Genomic DNA, 20,897 nt, shown 5'->3' on the forward strand with positions numbered 1-20,897 from the left:
GCTAGATCTCAGTTCAAATCCAGGATCCAACATTTATTGTGGGACCCTGTGGGCAAATCACTTAATTTCTATATGCTTCAGGTTCTTTATAAAATGGGAATAATAATCGCACCTACCTCCCAGAGCTGTTCTGAGGATCAAAGGAGAAAATATTGGCAAAGCATTTAGCACATGGATTGGTACATAATAGAAGGTTAATAACTGCTTATTCCTTTTCCTTCTTTTTCCCTTCCCTAATGGACTTACTCAATCAACAGTCCATTTTATTTTATGGCATAATCTGGGTAAAAGGTATAGTTCCTCCATTTGCTTTTTCCTTTGTGGAGTTAGACCAGTCTTTTTTGAGTAGGCATGAACCACATTGAGGTGGTCCTGTATCACTCCAAAGTTTGAATGCAATGGTCATATTGAACATGATCAATTGCCATATGAGTGATTTAAATAAATTTGACACAAATAAGAATACATCAAAGAACCAAGCAAATGTTTGCAACACCAATAAGTACTGCAAATTGTGAAACACGGCATTTTAGTCAAAGAAATATGAGTCTTACTTTAAGCATTCCAAGGAGAGGCAAATGTTAACTGACTTTCCAAAATGTAAATCATCAAATTATATTTTTATATTTTATTATCTATTTTATATTTTCCATACTTTTAGTCCTTGGCATTTCAGTAGAGATAAGTTTAGCACACTGATTCAAAATTAGAAGTGACTAACAGTCATCAGAAGCTGTGGTCCTGAGAGTTCATGTAATTTGCTCAACAAAGTCATGCAGATAGCAGAATAGAATTCAAATCTAAGTACTCATTCAATATTCAACCAGTTTCCAGGGGGCCATAATAAATTCAGTTAGTCATTTATTCAGTTACCAATCTGTAGCTCTTATAAACATAGTGTACCTTCTTCATAGCGGAATACTTGAAATTGAGGAAGATATAAAATTTAGATAAAGAAAGATATTTATTTAGCACCTATCATGTAACAAAAAACTTTACAAATACTATCTCATCTGATCCTTACAACAATTCTGGGCAGTAGGTGCTATTATAATGTCCAATTTATAGATGAGGAAATTGAGTCATAATTTAGGTGACTTGTCCAGGGCTACTCTTCTAGTAAGTGTCTGAGGTCAGTTTCAAACTCAAACCTTCCTGACTCCAGACCCAGCACTATGTCTACTGGACCACCCAACTATAAAGACTTCAATTAATTTAGTAGGGGAGATGTGACACATACACAGTGTATGATAATACACAATGTTCCATTGAATGTTTCCAAAAAAATATTTCATAAGTGATTAGAAAGGCAAGGTTATTATCAAGAGAGTTACAGATAATCACAGTTTTCATGGCAGTGATTTGACCTGTACTTTAATGGATAAAAAGTAATTCAGTGGATATAGAGGAAAAAGAAGGAACATTCCAGACACTCATCATGACCAAATCTGTGTAGAAGAAAAATGATTCTGGCACCAATACAAAAAGCAAATGAGAGGAGAAAGAAAATTAAAGCAGGGAGAGCTGTTGGAAGGCTATTGTAATAATCAAGACAGGTGTAATGAGGGACAATACAAAGTTGGAGACAGAATGAATAGAGAAGAAAAGTGATCCTTTGGATGAGAGCTAGCCAGCTGCTTCCTTCTATAAAATTTCCTCCAGGCTGAGCTCTTAGAATTGAAATAGATTATTTATTACTGAATGGAGGTTAGGGAACAGGCAGAGTTTCATGAGGAGTATGGAAAGATTTAAATCTGGTAATGAACACTTCTAATATAACTTTTTAACCTACCAAAATTTTAATCACTAAATCATGCATTTCTACATTGAATCCCTCTTTGCTGAAGGACCATGTAGAAGTTGATGACCATTGTAAGAAATGTAATAAAAAATTCCAGTCTAACATAAATATATGTATTCTTAAATGAGTGTAAATATACATATATGTAGAGAAAATGTACCTGGGCAAGTCGTTTAATCCTGTTTGCCTCAGTTTCCTAATCTGTAAAATGAGCTTGAGAAGGAAATGACAAACCACTCCAATATTTTTGCCAAGAAAATCCCAAATAGGATCACAGTGAGACATAGATGATTGAAATGACAGAGCAATAATAACATATACATATAAGAAAAATGATAGAAATGACATACACACATGCATTTTTAACCTCTATAACATTTTTTAGGTAATATAAATGGACTCAGCAATTTTGCCTCCTGACGTACCAAGACTGTTACTGTGAATTTGATGAAAACGCAAAGCCCACTCTTAGTTTTTATTTATTATATTAACTCTTTCCTTGTTTTCTTCCAGGTTCTTCCTTTCCCAAGCCAAGTGGTTTATAATAGAGTTGGAAAGTGTGGGAGCCGTACTGTAGTCTTACTTTTGAGGATCTTGTCAGAAAAACATGGATTCAACTTGGTAACATCAGACATTCATAACAAAACAAGACTGACCAAAAATGAACAAGTAAGTTGATCTTGTCCTTAGTTAAATTCTATTTTCCTTTATTTTTTTTATTCACATAATTGACATGTGTATTTACAGAATACTCTATGGCTTACCAGACCTGTATGGCAGAATTCTAATTTGGTCCTGTATATTTTTTCAAGGTTATATAAGGAAATAGAAGCAAAGAATTCTTCAGGCTTTTTTTTTTTTAAGAGGAAGGTTTTCCTGAAGGGTTCTTTCTTTAGTTTTTGATTCAGGGAACTATGGAGAGGTCTTATAGATATGACAAAGTCTTGGGTCAAAAGACCTGAGTTCCAGGTCTAACTCTGACATTTGCTTGATGTGTTACATTTAGAAAAATCTCTTAACCTTTTTGGTTTCATTTCCTCATCTGTAAAATAAAGATAATAAAATTTACAACATTAACCTCACAGTGTTGACATGGAAATTGATGACAGAACTCATATAAAGTGTTTTACTAACCATAACAGACTATGTAAATGTATGCTGAGGCAGCTAGGTGGCACAGTGGATAGAGTCCCAGACTTGAAATCAAGAACACTCATCTTTGTAAATTCAAATTTGGCCTTAGACACGTAAGCAACATTTGCCTCAATTTCCTCATCTGTATAATAAGCTGGAGAAAGTAATGGCAAATCACTCCTATGTCTTTGCCAAGAAAACCCCAGATGGGGTCACAAAGAGTCAAACTCTACTGAATCGACTGTACAACAACAACAAAATATATGCTAATTAATTTATTTATAGATAAACAGTGGAGTCCATCAAGAAGTATTTATTGTTTGCCCTGTATTAGGCATTTTGTATGAGCACATAATACATGAGAATATGCAATATATAAAAATAATATAGCATAGTTATAGCAGTTGTTTAACATTTTGTTCTAATGTTCAATACTTTGTCTCCTGCTAATTGACCATATATTTACAAATATGATGAAAAGAAAAACTCTTTTCTTTCCTTTGTTCAGACACGTACCTGAATGAAAAGGACAATTAGGTTAACTCTACTGTGTTCCATTACAAGACTTCTAGGAGAGAAAAGTTCATTATACATTTAAAAAATGGACTTTTGGGGTATGACTATTTTATAAGAACACTTTTTATTACTTCTGCATTCTAATTAGCTGTTTGACCAAGCCAATCATGATGATAGTGCATAAAAAAGTATGTTAGGGCCATAGCCACCCAGAGAGCCATGCAACTGTGCTTTTCATGAACCTGTAGAGAGATCATCTGTTAGCAATCTTTCTTGAGTTCTCTGTGGACAGAACACTCAGCTAGGCATTTTGAAGATTAAACAAATGGAGAGAAACTATGATGTTACATTTTATGGAATTACATTTTCCAAGTCAGCCCTAAAGAAGGTATTCCTTTCTCCTAGTGTGCTTTGCTAAGAAGCATTGAGTGAGCAGTGATAGCTGGATTATATGGTCCATGTTTTGATCATCAGGGCACATTTGAGATCCTTGAGCAGAACCATGAATTTTGTACTCATTGTTACTTGGAGACTTCAAAAGTCATTTCATTGAATTGTTATAATTCTGAGTGCAGCCAGGTAGCTCCTTTCCTAAGAAAATATGGTCATCAAGAGTATTTATTGTACATATGATTGATCTATCATGTGGTTCGATGGGTTTATGATTTGGGGTTTTGGTTTTAAAAGATCACTCTACCATAAATATGAAGAATATGGAAATGGGTTTTGAGACATAATACATGTATAACCCAGGGGAATTGCTTGGCAGCTCTGGGAGTGAGGAGGGAACAGTTGAGGGAGAGAACATGAATCATGTAACCATGGAAAAATATTCTAATTAAAATTTAAAATTTTTAGTTAAAAAAAGTTTTTGTTATAAATTATTGCATTTTGCTCCTTCCCAAGCTAAATGATCAAAATGCCTTCGATAATATGAAGAGTCTGCCATCTCAGGGAGACAGGAGGAAGAGGGGGGTAGAGAACATGGATCAAAAAAATGTCAGAAAATGATCATTAAAAAGTATATCTAAATGTAATTAAAAGATAATTCTTAAGGCTAAAGACTTTTTCTCAGTAAGTATATTAATTTTTCTTCCTTTTTAGGTTTTTGTTATTCAATCATTTGTAATTCTATTTAACTTTATAACTACATATAAATGAGGAAAATATAATAATTTTTAAAAAAGAAAACATACATAGTAAAGTTTTTGACCATGATATATCTCTACTAAAATCTAGCAAAATACTTAAATGCCATGTTTATGCCTTAGACCAAGAAAAGAACAAAAACATTTTCTTTGATTTTTAAGAAATATCCATTTCTAAAATAAATGTATCTACACAAAGATATATTACATTCTCTTTGACTATTTGACCTGGTAGATGGAGGCTAATGAGTTTTTCCTAGTGATTCCATTTTTAACAGCCTAGATTAAAAGTAATATAAATATGGAGCATATGTAATTGAAATTTATTTTATTGTTACTCATAATTTCATTATAATTTGGTTCTAAAGCTTGAGGTTTGCTTGATAGCTATGCATCAGGCTCAGCAATATTCAGCAACTGCAGAACAATCCATTATGCTTTGCAGTGGGCTGACCCTTTGTAAAACAGTGCCTAGTTATTGCCTCCAAAGCCGAAAAGAGATGTCAAGAACATGGAGAAAGCAGCAAAGGTAATTAAAGGGTTGGAAAATGAGATGTCCAAGAAAAGTTAAAGGTCTGGAACAGAGAAAGCTGAGGGAAAACAAATAACAATTTGCAAGTATAGCATGGATCTTTTTACACAGACAGTGATGACCAGCTGTTCTCCATTTCCTCTGAGGACCAAAGAAGGGGAAGTAAAAATAAAATTAAATTGACAGTATGAGGGACATGACTTGGATGGGAAATTAACTTAAACCAGGAGGATTGTTAAATACTAGACAGGGCTAAGAAGGTGGTTTTCTAAAAAAGGTAGGTTAGATTTTCATCTGTTTGAGATGTTTTAGGTGTTGTCTAACTAGAGACTAAGAAGATTGAGGAAACATTCTCTTGAGTTTGTTTATTTTTTTCCCAGTCCTGGGATTCTGTGATATATATGTATGCATATAATTATATATATACAAAAATTGTGTGTGTAAACATACACACACATACAGACACATACACTATGTAACTCATATGACTGATTTTTAACTTGGCATGCTTATTCTACATATTTATTCTAAGATCTCAATAAATTACAAAGCAAGCTATAAAAACTGTAGAAACTAATGAGATAGTAAATATATATATATAATATTATATATATATATATATATATACACACACAAAATGTCAATTAAAAAACAGAAAGATAAAGGGAAATGTTCCTAAATGGCAGAAGAGCTATATATGGCATTTCAGTACAGGACAGCTAATCTGGAGGGAGGGGAGACAGGTTAGGGAGTAGGTGGTGGAGAGAGTTAGAGAAAGATAACGAGAAGCCGAATGGAAACCTTAAGTTATTTCATGTCCTTAATAGAAAGCCTCTCCTTGGTCATGTGTATAGACATCTATTTCTTATAAGTTAAAGGAAAAAAAAAACACTCAACAACAACAAAACAAAATAGAAGAACTGCAATTTTAGCCTAAAGTGGGCAGAGGAAACTAATTTTTTATAGAAATATATACTTTTCCTGCTCATTTATGAAATAATTGAGATGTATTTGGCTTTTTTGGCCTGTGAAGGGGGATATTACAAGTGGGTTGGTCAAAGTTCCTCAATAATTGTTAGCAAATATTCTTGCTAAAATGTTTTGAGTGAATGATTTAGCACTTTCAAAGTATAATATCATTTCAGTTCTTTATTAAGGCAGTATCAAATCCAGTCCCCCATTACTCACTGGCAGACAACTACCATTAAGAGGAAAGTGGTATTTCATTTTTAAAATATAGTTAATGGACCAGTATACTGAAAAGATCATTAAATGGAGGAAAAGAGGTGAAATGTTAGCAGGATGGTAAAATTCCATTACTGCTGACCTTATAGAAATAGAAATACTCTTTAGAGTTCACTTTGGAGAAAACTGCATTAGCAGAACAATATGGGCTATTCCCAACCAAATCATAGACTTGCACTACACAGAATGCAAATTATATAATAGCAAAGTTCATTATGACATCATTTCAATCTGAGAATTCAATTTAATAGTCTTCAGGAAATAGAATTTGATGAGTATGAAAAAAAATTTTTTAAATGGAAAGATTTGTTTCTAGAGTTTGAAAACCTGAGATAAAACCCCACCTCTGATACTACTTTGCTTAGTTTTGTACTATTTACTTAACTTTCCTTGGCCTCAATTTCTTCATCTGTAAAATAATGAGATTTTACTGGCTAACCTATAAGGTTCCTTCTAGCTCTAAATCTAGGATCTTCGGAAAACATCTAGACCTTTTTCAAGACATATCTCGTAAAAAAAAAAATATGCATTGAAGGGTTGAGGTTTTCCTTTCAAAGTAATGCTGTTTAATAATAAAGGTGAAGTTCCATAAAGTATACTTTGGATTATTTCATTTTTTAGAGGTAGTGATTTAAGCTAATGTGTCAATCATTAAATACTTGACTGTTTTTTTTCTCTGTATTCATGTAGGACATTTATCTTAAACTGAATTTATCTTTTATTGAAGTATCTGGGGTATTAGCGCATTAGAATTTAATTTTTGTTTTGCTATAATTCAGCAACTGCTTGAGCTACAAAATTATATAAATTATTTAAAGGTAGAGATTTTAGGATATTTTAATAAATATTCAATGTGCAATTATTTTTATAATATTTAAAAGTTAAAAAAACTTTAAAAAACAAATTGATCAGGAATATATATCCATATGATAAAATGGTGTATTTTAAAACTTTAAAATTTACCTAGAGGCAGTGTGGTGGAGCAGAAATGTTGGATTTTTGGACAAATAACCTGGATTTGAACCCTAGCTCTGTTATTGACTATTTTGGGGACCTTAGATGAGTTTCTTCCTCACTTTGAGCCTTAGTTCCTTCATCTGTAATACAAAAGAGAATTGAACTAAATCATCATTAAGGTCACATCCTTGAAATTCCCTAATATTCCAATCTAAGAACATTAACAATACAGAAATTCATTTTATAATATTCCTGACATAATATGTTTCCAAATATTCTACTTTTCATCTGGAAAGCACTACTTCATCTCATGGTTACACTGGAGACTTTCTGGATTTCAATAATATGCCTTTTCTGCACTTACTGAAATACCCATTTGATTCCATGACCTTGTTACCTGGAGTATTTCTTTAGAATATCAGTTTTCTCCCATTGAGGAATTCTTTCTGGGATCTACATTTTGTGGAGGGGTCCAGGTCATCCAAAACGTAATTCCTGATGATGAGATTGTAAACTTGCTTGACTGGAACAAAGGTAATTCCTGTAAGGAAAAAAAAAAGAAACATTTAGAGAAAGGATAGATTTCATAGGCAAATAATGAGTTATTTTAGACATACTGAGTTTGGGATAAAATTGAATCCTCCATGTGTAGATATCCAGCAGGTAATTGGCAATACAGGGCATTAATTCAGTTTAGAGAGTAAGATTGGAAATATAGATCTGGGAGTCATTTGAGTACAGATGATAATTGAACTTACTAAAAGAATGAGATTTTCAAGAGAGTGAATATTTATAGAGAGATGCAAAGAGACATTGGGGAACAATCATAATTCATGGCAGGGAATTGTTGATGATCCAGAAAAGGAAAATGAAACAACCAGTAAGATAGACAGGAAAAAAACAAAGAGGCAATAGTTATAAAATCCTAGAGAAGAGAATAAATCAAAAAGAAGAGTCAATAACTGTAAAAATAGTTGAGATTATTGGTAACTCTGAAGACATAGAGATAGAAGTTTAATGTCATGGTATTGAAAAACAGAATTCAAGAAATTAATAAACATAATTTATAATATATTCTGATTTCTTTTGTTCAGTTTCTCATCTCATAATAGTTGTCTCTAATACCTTACTTCCCACTCATTCTATGTTTGTGTGTGTGTGTGTGTATCTGCGTGTGTTTATTGGCTCTAGAAGATAGACATATATAAGATAAGAGGTAAAAGGAATGAATGATAGCAAAATGATTCTGAGTAGTACGTATATAATTTTTGTACAAACCAAACAAATGAATCAGGACCATTTTCATAGCAGAATTCATGGCTCTTCTATGTCTTTTCCAATTATATTGTCTCATTTTTAATGAAAAACTGCAGTTAAAATAATTTTGGTAGCTTTTTACCCCAATCCAACAAAATGGCAGCTTGTTTACAACTCTTCTATTATCCTGAATTCCAATGTTCCATTCCTAAACTACATCCTGCCTCCTCTTTATCTTCACTGTAACCTCTGTTCTTTCTTCTTATCTCCTTCATTTTAGCATCATATTCCTCCATTCCCAGTCTTGACTCCCATGACTAATTACTTCAATAATTATCTTGTTCCCCCACCTTAAAGTCCCTTAATACCCCAACCTTCTGTCATTTCTGAGCTCCTAATCCTTAACCAACTTGGCCAAAAGAAAAAATGACACTGGATTTTTAACCAGAGAACCTCTGTTCAAATCCTAACTTTGCCATTTACTAGCTGTGTGACTCTGGGCAAGTGACATAACCTCTCAGAGCCTCAATTTACTCACTGGTAAAATGAGAGAGTTGGACTAGACAACCTTTAAGGTTTCTCTGAGTTCTATATGTAGGGATATTATGAACCTATGAATCCTGGATAATTCCAACTATTTAATTCTTCCTCTGCTTTTGGACAACTGTTTCATTGGTGAAATCATGTTGATTTCATCTACTACAAATTTATGGCGCATAACTTTAGCTGAGTCTTCAATGTTTCTTGGCAACCCTAGATATCTATAAAAAGGGGATCATAATACTTGTATTGCCAACCTCACAAAGTTGCTACAAAGAAAACACTTTGTAAATTTTAAAGTGCTATAGGAATATGAGCTATTATTATTTTGATCCTTTACTGGGTTTGGCTGACTTTGAGAAAAAAAGGACTTGATTGGAAGTATTTCAACAAACGTTTTAGTAGGCAATAACTAACAGCAGGAGAGAAAGTGGTAGAAAGTCAGAATATTTAAATCTTAATAGTTGAACTGATATGATACTATATTGCATATATCATGGTCCACAATTACGTGAACAAGAGATCCCTTAGGATGAGCAGTTAAATTAGGGGATGATTGCTTAATTTAAAAAAATCTTTGATATCATAGTCACCTGTATAAACATTGTATTTCCCCTATGGGCAGCAAGGTGGCACAGTGGATAGAGTGCCAGACTTGGAATCAAGAAGATCTAAATTCAAATATGACCTCAGACACTTATTGTGGCCCTGGGCAAATCACTTAAACTTGTTTGCCTCAGATTCCTCATCTATAAAGTGATCTAGAGAAGGAAATGGCAAAACACTACACTCTATTTTCCAAAAAAGTCCTAATGGGCTCACAAAGAGTTGGACATGACTGAAAAAATGACTATAAAGCAAAAATCAATTTCTCCTACTAGATACCTGGCTTCAAGAAAGAAGGAATTATATCTTATTTCATTATTCTTAAATTTTAATTGGTAAATTTAAATTAATTGGCTTATATTTTTAATTTTGTTGCCTAAAATAACTTTATTAATATATTTAATCTTATTTAATCATTATCTAGCACAGCACTCTGAACATAGCAGACATTGAATAAATATTTCTTGGAAAGTGAAAGACAAATGCATTTCAATGAGGTAATACAACAATAATATACCTCTTTATTCAAGCAGCTTACAGTCTATATCTCCTATGTTTTCTTTTGAATTTTTTTAACTAATTCTGGTTGGGGTTCAAAGGATAATGGGAGCCTCCTCCTATTTCTTCAAAATTTTATCTCTGAGCCTTTTATGTTGAGGTTCCATTGAAAATACACATTGGTTTCTGTGAGCCCTCTTTTTCACTTTGGCCTGATTTGTATCAAAGGCTCATGACCTTTTACTATATGAACTTCAGTTGGGCCAAGAACCCCAACAAATAAAAATATGTCCTCTTCTTTTTTAGCCAGAACAAGAAATGTCTGTCATTCCAAAAGATAATTTGATTTTGTAAGTTTATATCCTTATAGTTACACAACTTTTCGGGTGGGTTTTGATTTTTTTTTTTATAAATGGTGTTCTTGATCATTATAAAGGGATGGATTTGGTCAGTCCAGGGTTTCTTTCATTTTAGTTTCCAAATTTATTACACTTACAACTTTAGCTAAAAACTGGAAAGCTGAAAAGTCCTTACTTCAAATGAGCTACCTGGGTCTACTCAATTGGGTTTGGGTATTCTGAAATCCTATGGCCACTGGAGGTTCCAGGTCCTGATTCTTATTTCCATCTTTCAGTCCAAATTTTTACCTGAAATTTCCAATACTATGAGTTAAATGATATTGAAGAATATCTAGTTTCAGTTCATATGCTGAAAGGACAATGTAATATATGATCCTCAAAAGACAAAATAATTTTGGTATAGACACCATGAATAGAGGAAGAGAGCTTTCTGGTTCTTGTTTGATTCAATAATTTATTGCATTGAACTTGTGACCAAGAAGATAAGTGGAAATTTTCCATATTATCCATTTGGGAGGAAGTTAGCCTCCTTTCCAATCTTTAGCCAACAAGCATTTACTAAGTGTCTATGCTAAGCCCTAGTAATATAAAGAAAGGCTTTATAAACTATATAAACTTTTATAAAGTTTATAAATAAACTTATAAATAAATAAAGTTTATAAATAAACTTATAAATTTTATAAACTATATAAAGATAGTTTCTCTTCTCAAGGAGTTCACAGCTTAATGGGTGGGCAACATACAAACACCATTGTATGAACATAATATAGATGTATAGTATATTTATACACATACCTGTATATACACACAAATATATATACATATATTTTCAAAAATATACATATTAAAATAGAGAAATGTAAACTGACTGATTCTATTTCTAATTGAAATAGTGAAGGTAAACTGATGGGAAACTGTTTCTTGTGCAATGACCGCTGACCTCTGGCTTGTGACTAGAGAGAGCTGCTAAGGGAACCTGAAACTTATTTGTAATGGAGGTAGGAATGAGAAATGCTGAGGAATGCTGGTACAGGGATACTGTTACAGGGGACTGCTGCCAGACAGACATGCTGATACACAGGAGAACTGCTTTGGGGAAATGCTCTGAGGTTTGCCTACTGATCCCTACTGATGGCTGATGAATCAGTGTATCTTTCTAATCTCCTCCTCCTTTTCACTCCCTCCCTTCTCCAACCCTCTTCTTTCTGCCACCCTCTCCTCCCAATTCTTCTTGAAGCCTTTGGCTTCTTCTCTCCTCCCCCCCCCCCCCCCGTGTGAACTATAAAGATACTATTTTCTTTTCCTTTTCCAAGTCAAGGGGTTTATTGGGATAACAGGATGGGAAACTGAGGTCAGAGGGATGAGGACGTCCCTAATCTAAAATGAGAGGAAATTGAGGGTTTGATAAAGTAGTCCAGTCACGAACTGTGACTCTTCTACAGTTAGAGAAATGGAGGACAGCAGCTTTTAAATCTTCTTTCTTCTTCACAAAATCAGCAAGGTTTCTCAGCTTAACCCCAGAGAGAAACAATGTTCAAAATCTCTCCTTCAGCCTGGCTTTCCTCCAATTCTTGGTCAGTCAAAATCTCAGAGAGATCAAAGGTTTCCCCTTGATCAGAGAACCCCAAAGTCAAGTCAGCATCACAAGGGTGTTTCAGCTAGGTTCAACTGCCAAGAGAGACAGAGACCAAGTCCAAGCCAAGGTTTTGCTTCTTCTCCTCTGTGTGGCCAGAAACCCCCAACTGCCACTCCTGGGAACATTCTGTTTAGAACCTTCTCTTGATTGACAGGCAGTTTAGGTCCCCAGCTTGTTTTTTGCATGTTGGTTTACAAGTCCTCTCTCTCTCGATCCATGCCTCTACCACAATATACAACCAATGAGTCAACAGAGAGAAGGTCCTAGCTTTAAAGAGAATTGGCAAAGGCTGCTTGTAGAAGGTGGAATTTTTAGCTGGGAGGAGAAGACAAACATAGGAGGAGAAGACAAAGAGAATTCCAGGAATGAGAGACAACCAGTGAAAATGGACAGTCCCAAGATAGCTAGGTCACTCAGTAGATAGAGCACCAGGCCTGGAGATGGGAAGTCCTGGATTCAAATCTGGAATCAGACACTTCCTAGCAGTGTGACCCTAAGCAAGTCACTTAACCCCAGTTGCCTGAGCCTTGCCACTCATCTGCCTTAGAATTGATACTAAGAAGCAAACTAGGTGAGTACAGTGGTTAGAAAGAAGAAATACAGGACAATAGCTAGCAGAGGTGGATAAGTCAAGTAAGTTTTGGAGTGTTGTGTTTCGTTGCTTTTTGTTTTTTGAGGATGGAGTAAGCCTTGTGTTTTTGTAACCTGTAAGAAAACAAGCAATAGACAGGGAGAGATTTAAGATTAGTGAAAGAGTGGGGATGATAGAAGAAGCAGTCAGCTAGAGCAGATGGAATTAAATGTTCCAGGTAAAGCATTTGCTTTGGTAGAGAAAAAAAAACCAACTTTATATTAGAAGGAGTTCAAGGAAGAAAGCGTGGTGGAAGTCTTCTGAGTGATGTGAAATAAAGAGCAAAGGAGAAAAGGAAGTTTTTAATGAATAATCTCTTTTTTTTTCCACTGAAAAATGCAGCAAGATTCTCAACTGAGTGAGTCAGAAGAGAGGGAACCAGGGGAGGTTTGAGGAAAGATGAAAAATTTTGGAGAAAGATGCTTTGATGCTTTGGTAAGTGGAATAGTGAATCACTTAGGAGAATATAAAAAGATAAAAGGGTCACAGTAAAAGTGTATGTAACAGTGAAAGATTATCCAGTAAAAGAATTTTTAAAATTTTTCTCCAGCTCAGTTCAGCAGTATATGAATAGGAAGAAAGACAGCAGATGTTGAGAATTATCCAAGACTGAGGCTTGGCAGGACAAGGGTAAGGAAGGTATGGAGATTAAGAGCAGAGATTATTGTAGAGTTGATCTGGTTCACCAAGGGGCCAAGATGGGGAAAGAACAAAGAAAATGCTAAGCACTTTCAATTATCTCGCTTGATCATTAAATAACTCTGGGAGATTAATACTATTATTAGTTCTATTTTATAGCTGAGGAAACTGAAAATAAATAATTTGCCCAAAGTCATATAGCTAGTAAATATTAGGTTCCATTTTTAATTCAGATCTTCCTGATTCTAGACCCTATACTTTATTTACTGTATGAACTAGCTGCAAAGGCAACGGCCTGGCTTAGAATTATGAGGTAGAGGGATTGGTGGTTGTGGTGGGACTGTAAGACAGAGAGAAAGGTGAGATGAGAAGAGCAGATTATGATCAGATAAGAGAACTTCAGAGTTTATGAACATGGAGTGATGCATTTGCAGATGATGGCAAAATCTGTGTGTAGCTGAGATAGGGTGGAGGAGGAAATGATGAGAAATGGGTCAATTAAAAAGGGAAGTTAGGATTGCTTGATAGAATATCATTATCTATGTTGAAATTCCCTACTAAGAGGTCAGGAGTTGGAGAGGAAGGAGAGGAATATTTTGAACAAGGCACTAAACTTATTGAGCAAGAAAAGAGACAGTTCTGGAGGTCATGAAGAAAATTCTGCCAGCACCTTGATTGAGTGATAAATATGTATTGAATGAATTTCAAAGGAGTAAAGATGAATGAGGTATGGACATAGCAATAGGGAACAAGAAATATTCTGACTCACCCACTGTAACCAGTGAGTCAGAGTATATGAATGAAAAGTGCAACAGCTGCTAGAAAGGGTAACCAGAAAAGCCAACTCCCAAAGAGTGCAAGATAGAAGGAATGAAAAAAGAAAAGTTTTAGTTTAGCTTATGAATAGGCATTGCTGAGAGCTAGAAGAAGGAATGGAGATGTTGAGAATGGATCTTTGAGAGGGTTGGGTTAGGTGTGATGAGAAAAACAGAGTAGATAGTAGGAGATGGGAAACTGGCTTTGTATATCAACAACAGGAATTTCAAAACCCACTGGGAGGGGAGGGTATGGCAGGTCTTTTCCAATGAGTCCTGTATTCTCATTATGTGGCTAACATATTTAAGCTTCAGCCTCAATATTTGACCTTCCAGTAAATCATCTGAATTAATTTAAGTATTGACTCATTTGATCTCTTTGCTGTTGAAAGAACTATCTCAAGCCTTCTTCAGCACCACAATTCAAAAGTGTTATTTCACAGCACTCAGCTTTCCTTATAGTCCAACTCTCACAGTTATACATTACTATTGGAAAGATTATAGCTTTAACTATATGAGCCTTTGTTGGCAAGATGATGTCTCTATTTTTTAGTTTGCTGTCCAGATTTGCCATAGCTCTGCTTCTATGAAGTAAGCATCTTTTAACAGGGCTAACCAATTGATAAAGCACAGCATGAAAAGGAAAGAATTTTTATTCTACCTTTTTCCTATGGTTACAAGATTCATGGTGCCTCCCTCCTTTTTTCCCTTCCCTCTCCCAGAGCTGACAAGTAAGTTCACTGGGTTATACATATATTATCACTCAAAACCCATTTCCATATTATTCATTTTTGTAATAATCTTTTAAAATCAAAACCCCAAATCATATACTGATATAAACAAGTGATAAATCATCTGTTTTCTTCTGGATAGCTACCCCCACAGTTCTTTCTCTCAATGTGGATAGAATTCTTTCTCATAAATCCCTTGGGATGATGCATTGCTATTAGTAGCAAAATCAATTACATTTGATTGTCTCACAATGCTTCAGTTACTGTGTACAATGTTCTCCTGGTTCTGCTCATTTCACTCAGCATCAGTTCATGGAGGTCTTTCTAGTTCTTATAGAAATCAAGCAGTTCATCATTACTTATAGCGCAATAACACTCCATCGTCATCATATACCACAATATGTTCAGCCATTCCCCAAATGAAAGACATCACATTTCCAGTTTTTTTGCCACAACAAAAAATACAGTTATAAATATTTTTGTACAAACATTTTTTTCAATATCTTTGGGATACAAACCTAGAAGTGGTTTCTTGAATCAAAGGACATACATTCTTTTAAAGTCCTTTGGGCATAATTCCAAATTGCCTTCCAGAATGGTTTTTGATTCCAGAATCAATTCACAACTCCACCAGCAATGCATTAGTGAGGGGAAGACTTTTATAGTGATTCCTCAACCTTTAACCTTCCAAAATTTGCTTATAATTGTTAGAGGACCTCCCCTTCTCTAACATGAATCATCAAATGCAAAACACCTATTTGAAGACAAGCAGGATGGTTAAGGGCATCCAAATCACATTGTACAAGGACTAGGTTATGTTTAATCTGGAAAAGAAAAGACTTTTGAGGAACACACAAGTGGCTATCAAGGATTAAGGACTGTCACAAAGAAAAGGGATTATTATATTTGTCTTTGTCTTCAGAGAGGAAAAATAACATACTGGTTTAAAAATGCTTACAATGTTTCTGTTTTAGGATAAGTCACTTAAATCTCAGTTTTCTAATCAGTAAAATGAGTGGGCTAAACTGGATGGCCTCTGAAGTTACTGCCAGCTCTAAATCTATGATTCTTTGATGTAAAAAATGCTGTTAATAAAACATAAAAAAGACTTACTGTTCTAATGAAAATGAATTGTACCTTTATAGTTAGCTCAGTTGATTGGTTTACTATGCTAATGAAATGCCAGATTCCATTCTTATGAGCCAATTTGTTTTATTAATAATAATGATATTCATAATAACTCAAATTCATATATGCTATAAGGTTTACAAAGCACTTTCTTCACAACAGCCCTGGGAGACAGGCTTTTTTTTTCTATTTGCATGGTGACAGGCAATAGTTAGTCATTCCAATCCTTGATCAAAAACAACTAGGCAAGAGAGTATGAATAATTAAGTATAAACTATTATATATGAAAACAACCTTAAAGATACCTTTTACTGGTAACAAGTAGAGTGATATGACCTCAGGAACAGTGGGTGTAAATGCAGATTTAAGTTTGAGATCTGCATCATTTTATACCTGAGAGGGAACTTGGAGACAATCTATTCCAATGTCGTTTTTATATAAGAATAATTGTAGTCTAAAGTAGCTAATGACTTCTCTGTGTTCACTCAGTTAGGGAATGGCAGGGCCAGGCCCTCTCATTTTAAATATAGGACTTTTGCAAAGTAGAGTGAGATGCATTGGGAGGAAGTGGGTTCCTCTTCCCTGGAGATGCTCAAGTGCTGTATAGATGTTGTAGAGGAAATTGGGTGTTCAAGCATGTACTAGATGGTTTTGAGGTCTCTTCCAATTCTAAGGTTCTTTGACTCTGTGATCGGTAGTACAAATGGAAGGAAAGATGGAAAAAGTAACAAGGCATGAAAGAATGAAACTTTTATTTCTTCTGATCATAACTGTGAAAGTGATTTCCCTTGAAGACTAAAAGTTTATTGCATTCTGAAAAGAAAGCATCATCACTGAGGCTTTGCCCATTTCACTGTGCCACCTAGTGGCTGATTCTTGCTAACTACAGGTGGGTCTTTTTGCAGTGATTGCCACAGAACTAGGAAAGAAATGGAAAACAACAGTTTTGCACTCCTGGAACCTGAGTTCTGCCCATATTGGATAGGAATGGAACTCTCCTATCTATATGACATTGTACATTTACAAAGCACTCTATCAGATGCTCTATTCCATCCTATTTTCAATAATGGTGGTTTTTCAGCCCTATTTCACAGATGAGGACTAGGAAAGTTAGTTTAGGTTGGACCCCATAACTAGCAAGTGACAGAACCAGGACTCAAATGCAAATCTTCTGAGACAAAGTGCTGTATCTACCCTTACTCTTAACCTCTTCAAGTTAAAGAATCAGCTTTGAATTCTCTTAGAAGTTGTTCTTTACTTTTTTACTTTTATTTTTAATTATTTTTATTTTTAATTTATTTTTTTAATTAAAAAAATAATTTTAAAGTAAACCCTTCCTTTCACCTAAGCTGCTTTGCAGAATTACAGGGTATCTAGTTACATGTATATGGGACAAGAATTCAGACTAGAGTAGAACAGTTGTCATTATTGCTGCGATCCTCCCTGGGGAATGGTGTAGGGGCCAAAGAACATTCCAAAGGATAGTTGGACGAAGGCAGCAACTGAGTCATGAGACTGAAGGTAAAGGTGTGGAATGCATAAGGAGAATTCACATCCATGTCATTTTTTCTTTACATTTATAAAATTTTATTCATTTTTAGCCTTTTTTCCTTTCTCATTTTCTAGATCAATTTCAGATGTTTCTTTGGCTAAATTACATCACTCTTTATTTTTCACAGGAAGACCAGAAATTTCTTAATATTTTCTATGAAACATCTTGTTGCCTTGATGATGTTTTGACTGAACTGAGGATTTTTTTCTGTTTTTACTTATTTCCTCTATTTTTTTAACAATGTTACATCTTTTTGAATACATTATAAACTACCTGGGAGACAGTGTGGTTAGGGAGATGTCCTTAGAGCCAGAAAGATTTGTTTTCAAGTGACATTTACTAGCTGTGTGACTCTTAGTAAATCATTTAATCTCTCAGTGTTCTAGGAAACTCTAGAAGCAGAGAAGGTGCCATCCTTCAGTGATCAAGGGAATGTCCTCATTAGGAAGTCCCATATATCAAAGAAATGATCAGCCCAATTTCTATTTAACCTGGCACCCTCCTTTTCAGTTTCCCTTTTTCTGTGTTGTCTTCCCCAATTAGGTAATTAACTCCTTGAGGCCCTTTCTTTTATTTGTATTTCAGGGAAAAGAGCTTTGGGGGTTATTTTTTTATAAAGCCTTAAATTATGTGGTTAATGACCTCATTTCTCTAACTTTCAACTGAGCTAATGGTGTGTGACAACTTCAATTTATATTTATAGTAATGATTTTATAGACTTGACAAGTTATTTTACACATACTATGTAATTTGATCTTTACCACAATGGTTTAAGGTGAGTGGGTCAGGTGTTATTTTCCTTATTTTATAGAAAAAGGAACTGGACCCTCCAAATAATAAATCAGAGCTAGAATTTGAATTTTATTCTTTTAATTACAAGTCCTGTGGTCTAAACTATAGCTAGAAGGCATAATAGACAAGAATACTAGACCTGGAACTTAAGAAGACTGAGTTTAAATCCTGTATAATGGCTAAAAAATAGAAAAAAAAAACACCTCTTCATTCTCTCTCTGGTTTTCATTTTCCAAGGACAAGTTACATTTTATAATAGAATAACCAAAAAAAACTGTTTTAATTGAATGGTTAATAAACCTAGGGGGAAAGGATTGTGGGTAATATATAAAGAGATGGGGATAGGATCAAAGGTAGTTTCTTTGAAAGATTCCGCCATTACTAAGGTTGCCATCAGTGGGAGCAAGTCAGGTGAAAAGTAGCTGGAACCAGGAAGGAGAATAGGAGAAGTAGCTTAGGTAAGTGACATCTGGAGCTCATAGAGATTGTCTGAATATGTGGAGAGCCTGAAACAGGGAGCTTGAAGGGAAATAAATGGTATTCAGAATATGATGCACTGAACCCTGTGCATGGCCATTTTCAATTCAATCAGCACCATAAAGATGTTATTATTTAATGGTGCAATACTAAAGTGCATTTGATATGTCAAAGTCAAAATACATGATGCCTAAAATTCTTTCATTCTTCTGAAATACAGCAATAAAAATGGGCATTAGAAATTGTTCTCTCCCTTTGTACTCAATTTAGAGAGTCAGCTGGTGAGAGCTGTACATTGCCAACTCAAATCCATTTCTCTTTGGAAGAAGACAGCTTTATGAACATTATGACACTATTCTACAAACCCATCCACTACTGTTCTTCCAACAAGCTTAGCACTGTGACATTTGTTTGGAGAAGATAGTAAATGATGTTGAAAACTATCAAAGAAACCATTTTTCTTTTGTGTTTTTTTCTTTCAGTCCAGACTGCTACAGGCATGTAGCAACTTTATTCTGACTCTTCTGATGTCACCTGCAACTGAAACTCAGACATGATAACTTATATTTGCTGGTGGAAATCTTTCTAAGATTTGACTAATATACAATTCAGAAACTATTAGAGGCCCTTGGAATAAGTTTCCGCACAAGTATTCCACTACAAAAAAGAGCTATTTTTCTGTGTTGAAATTCTTAAAGATAAATTATATTTAACATACTTCCAAAAGACAGCATGACATAGTGAGTGGAATCAGGAAAAATGGGTTTAAATTCAACTACTAACATATACTGACTGTGCCAAAGACAATTCTTTAAAATATGATCCTATTAAATAATGTGATAAATGTCATCATTAAAAATAGATCAAATATAATCCTTAGAAATAGACCTTTATTTTCGACATCTAGAAACAACCACTTAAGACTAAGATACAGAAGAGTTAGCACTATGCATTTGTAGGAATAACTTCACCTGGAATTGTCTATCACAGTGAAATTAAACATCAGGATCCAAAACTACAACAAATTATATTTCCAAATTACCAGTTTTGTCAACATTCCATCGATGTCCAAGAATAACAAAGGACAAAACTAAAGCTTTAAGAGAATAAAAAAGTTGAAGGTTATAGGAGGTATGAGTAATAAGGCAGAAAATAATTTGGATTGCTTTCTGTGATTCCCTAGCTTTTGCCCAGATGAGAAAATGAGTCTGTCTATAGTGTACTGCAAGCTTTGGAAGGCACATCACTAATATTTTATTGACGAAAATTCGGTGTTATTTACATTTGTGACAAGGAACTGATCAGGAGCTGCTCTTTATGATTTTAACTAACAAGGTTGAAAGGGCTGAGAATATATATCTTGACTTTTCCTGTTTGCCACATGTTCTTGTCCCTTCCTAAGGGCAAATAGTACTAGGAGGTCCTGGATGGTCCCCTGTTACAAATATTTACTCAATTTTCTTCCACAAAATGACTAATATGGAAATTTGATTGCACGTGCAAAATCTAGAACAGATTGTTTAGTGTGTCAGAAGTGGGGAGGGGGTCTGAGAGAGGAGGAGAGAATTTGAAAATCATAATTTAAAATGAATATACATATATTCAAGCAACCATAATAATTCTGATATATATACATACACATTTATATGTATATATGTAAGTATATATATGTATATATATATAAGAGCTCAGTAAGTACACTGACATTTGAATTAGAGGAACTATAATAAGTAGCTACTACTTAAAAACTATTATATGTAATGATTAAGGAAGACTGATAATGTCTGAGAGTTTCTTCACATTTGTATATATATTTTCTCCTAATTTCTTTATGAAATTGTGGTGCCCTCAATTGGAAGGTATTATTAAGCACTGAATATATGTATTCTAATTTGTTGCTCTT

The 20,897-nt window shown here is 34.3% G+C and overlaps 1 protein-coding gene across 1 annotated transcript in view; it reads left to right on the plus strand.

Moving 5' to 3' along the window:
- Positions 1–20,897, plus strand: part of UST (uronyl 2-sulfotransferase) — a 396,229-nt gene that overhangs the window by 234,041 nt on the left and 141,291 nt on the right. Inside the window, exon 3 of the mRNA XM_001370770.4 lies at positions 2,315–2,470. Within this exon, the coding sequence (XP_001370807.1) occupies positions 2,315–2,470 (156 nt within the window). The remainder of the gene's footprint in view (positions 1–2,314; positions 2,471–20,897) is intronic.

Source organism: Monodelphis domestica, chromosome 2 (genome assembly GCF_027887165.1).
Source record: "Monodelphis domestica isolate mMonDom1 chromosome 2, mMonDom1.pri, whole genome shotgun sequence".
NCBI classification, from domain to species: domain Eukaryota; kingdom Metazoa; phylum Chordata; class Mammalia; order Didelphimorphia; family Didelphidae; genus Monodelphis; species Monodelphis domestica.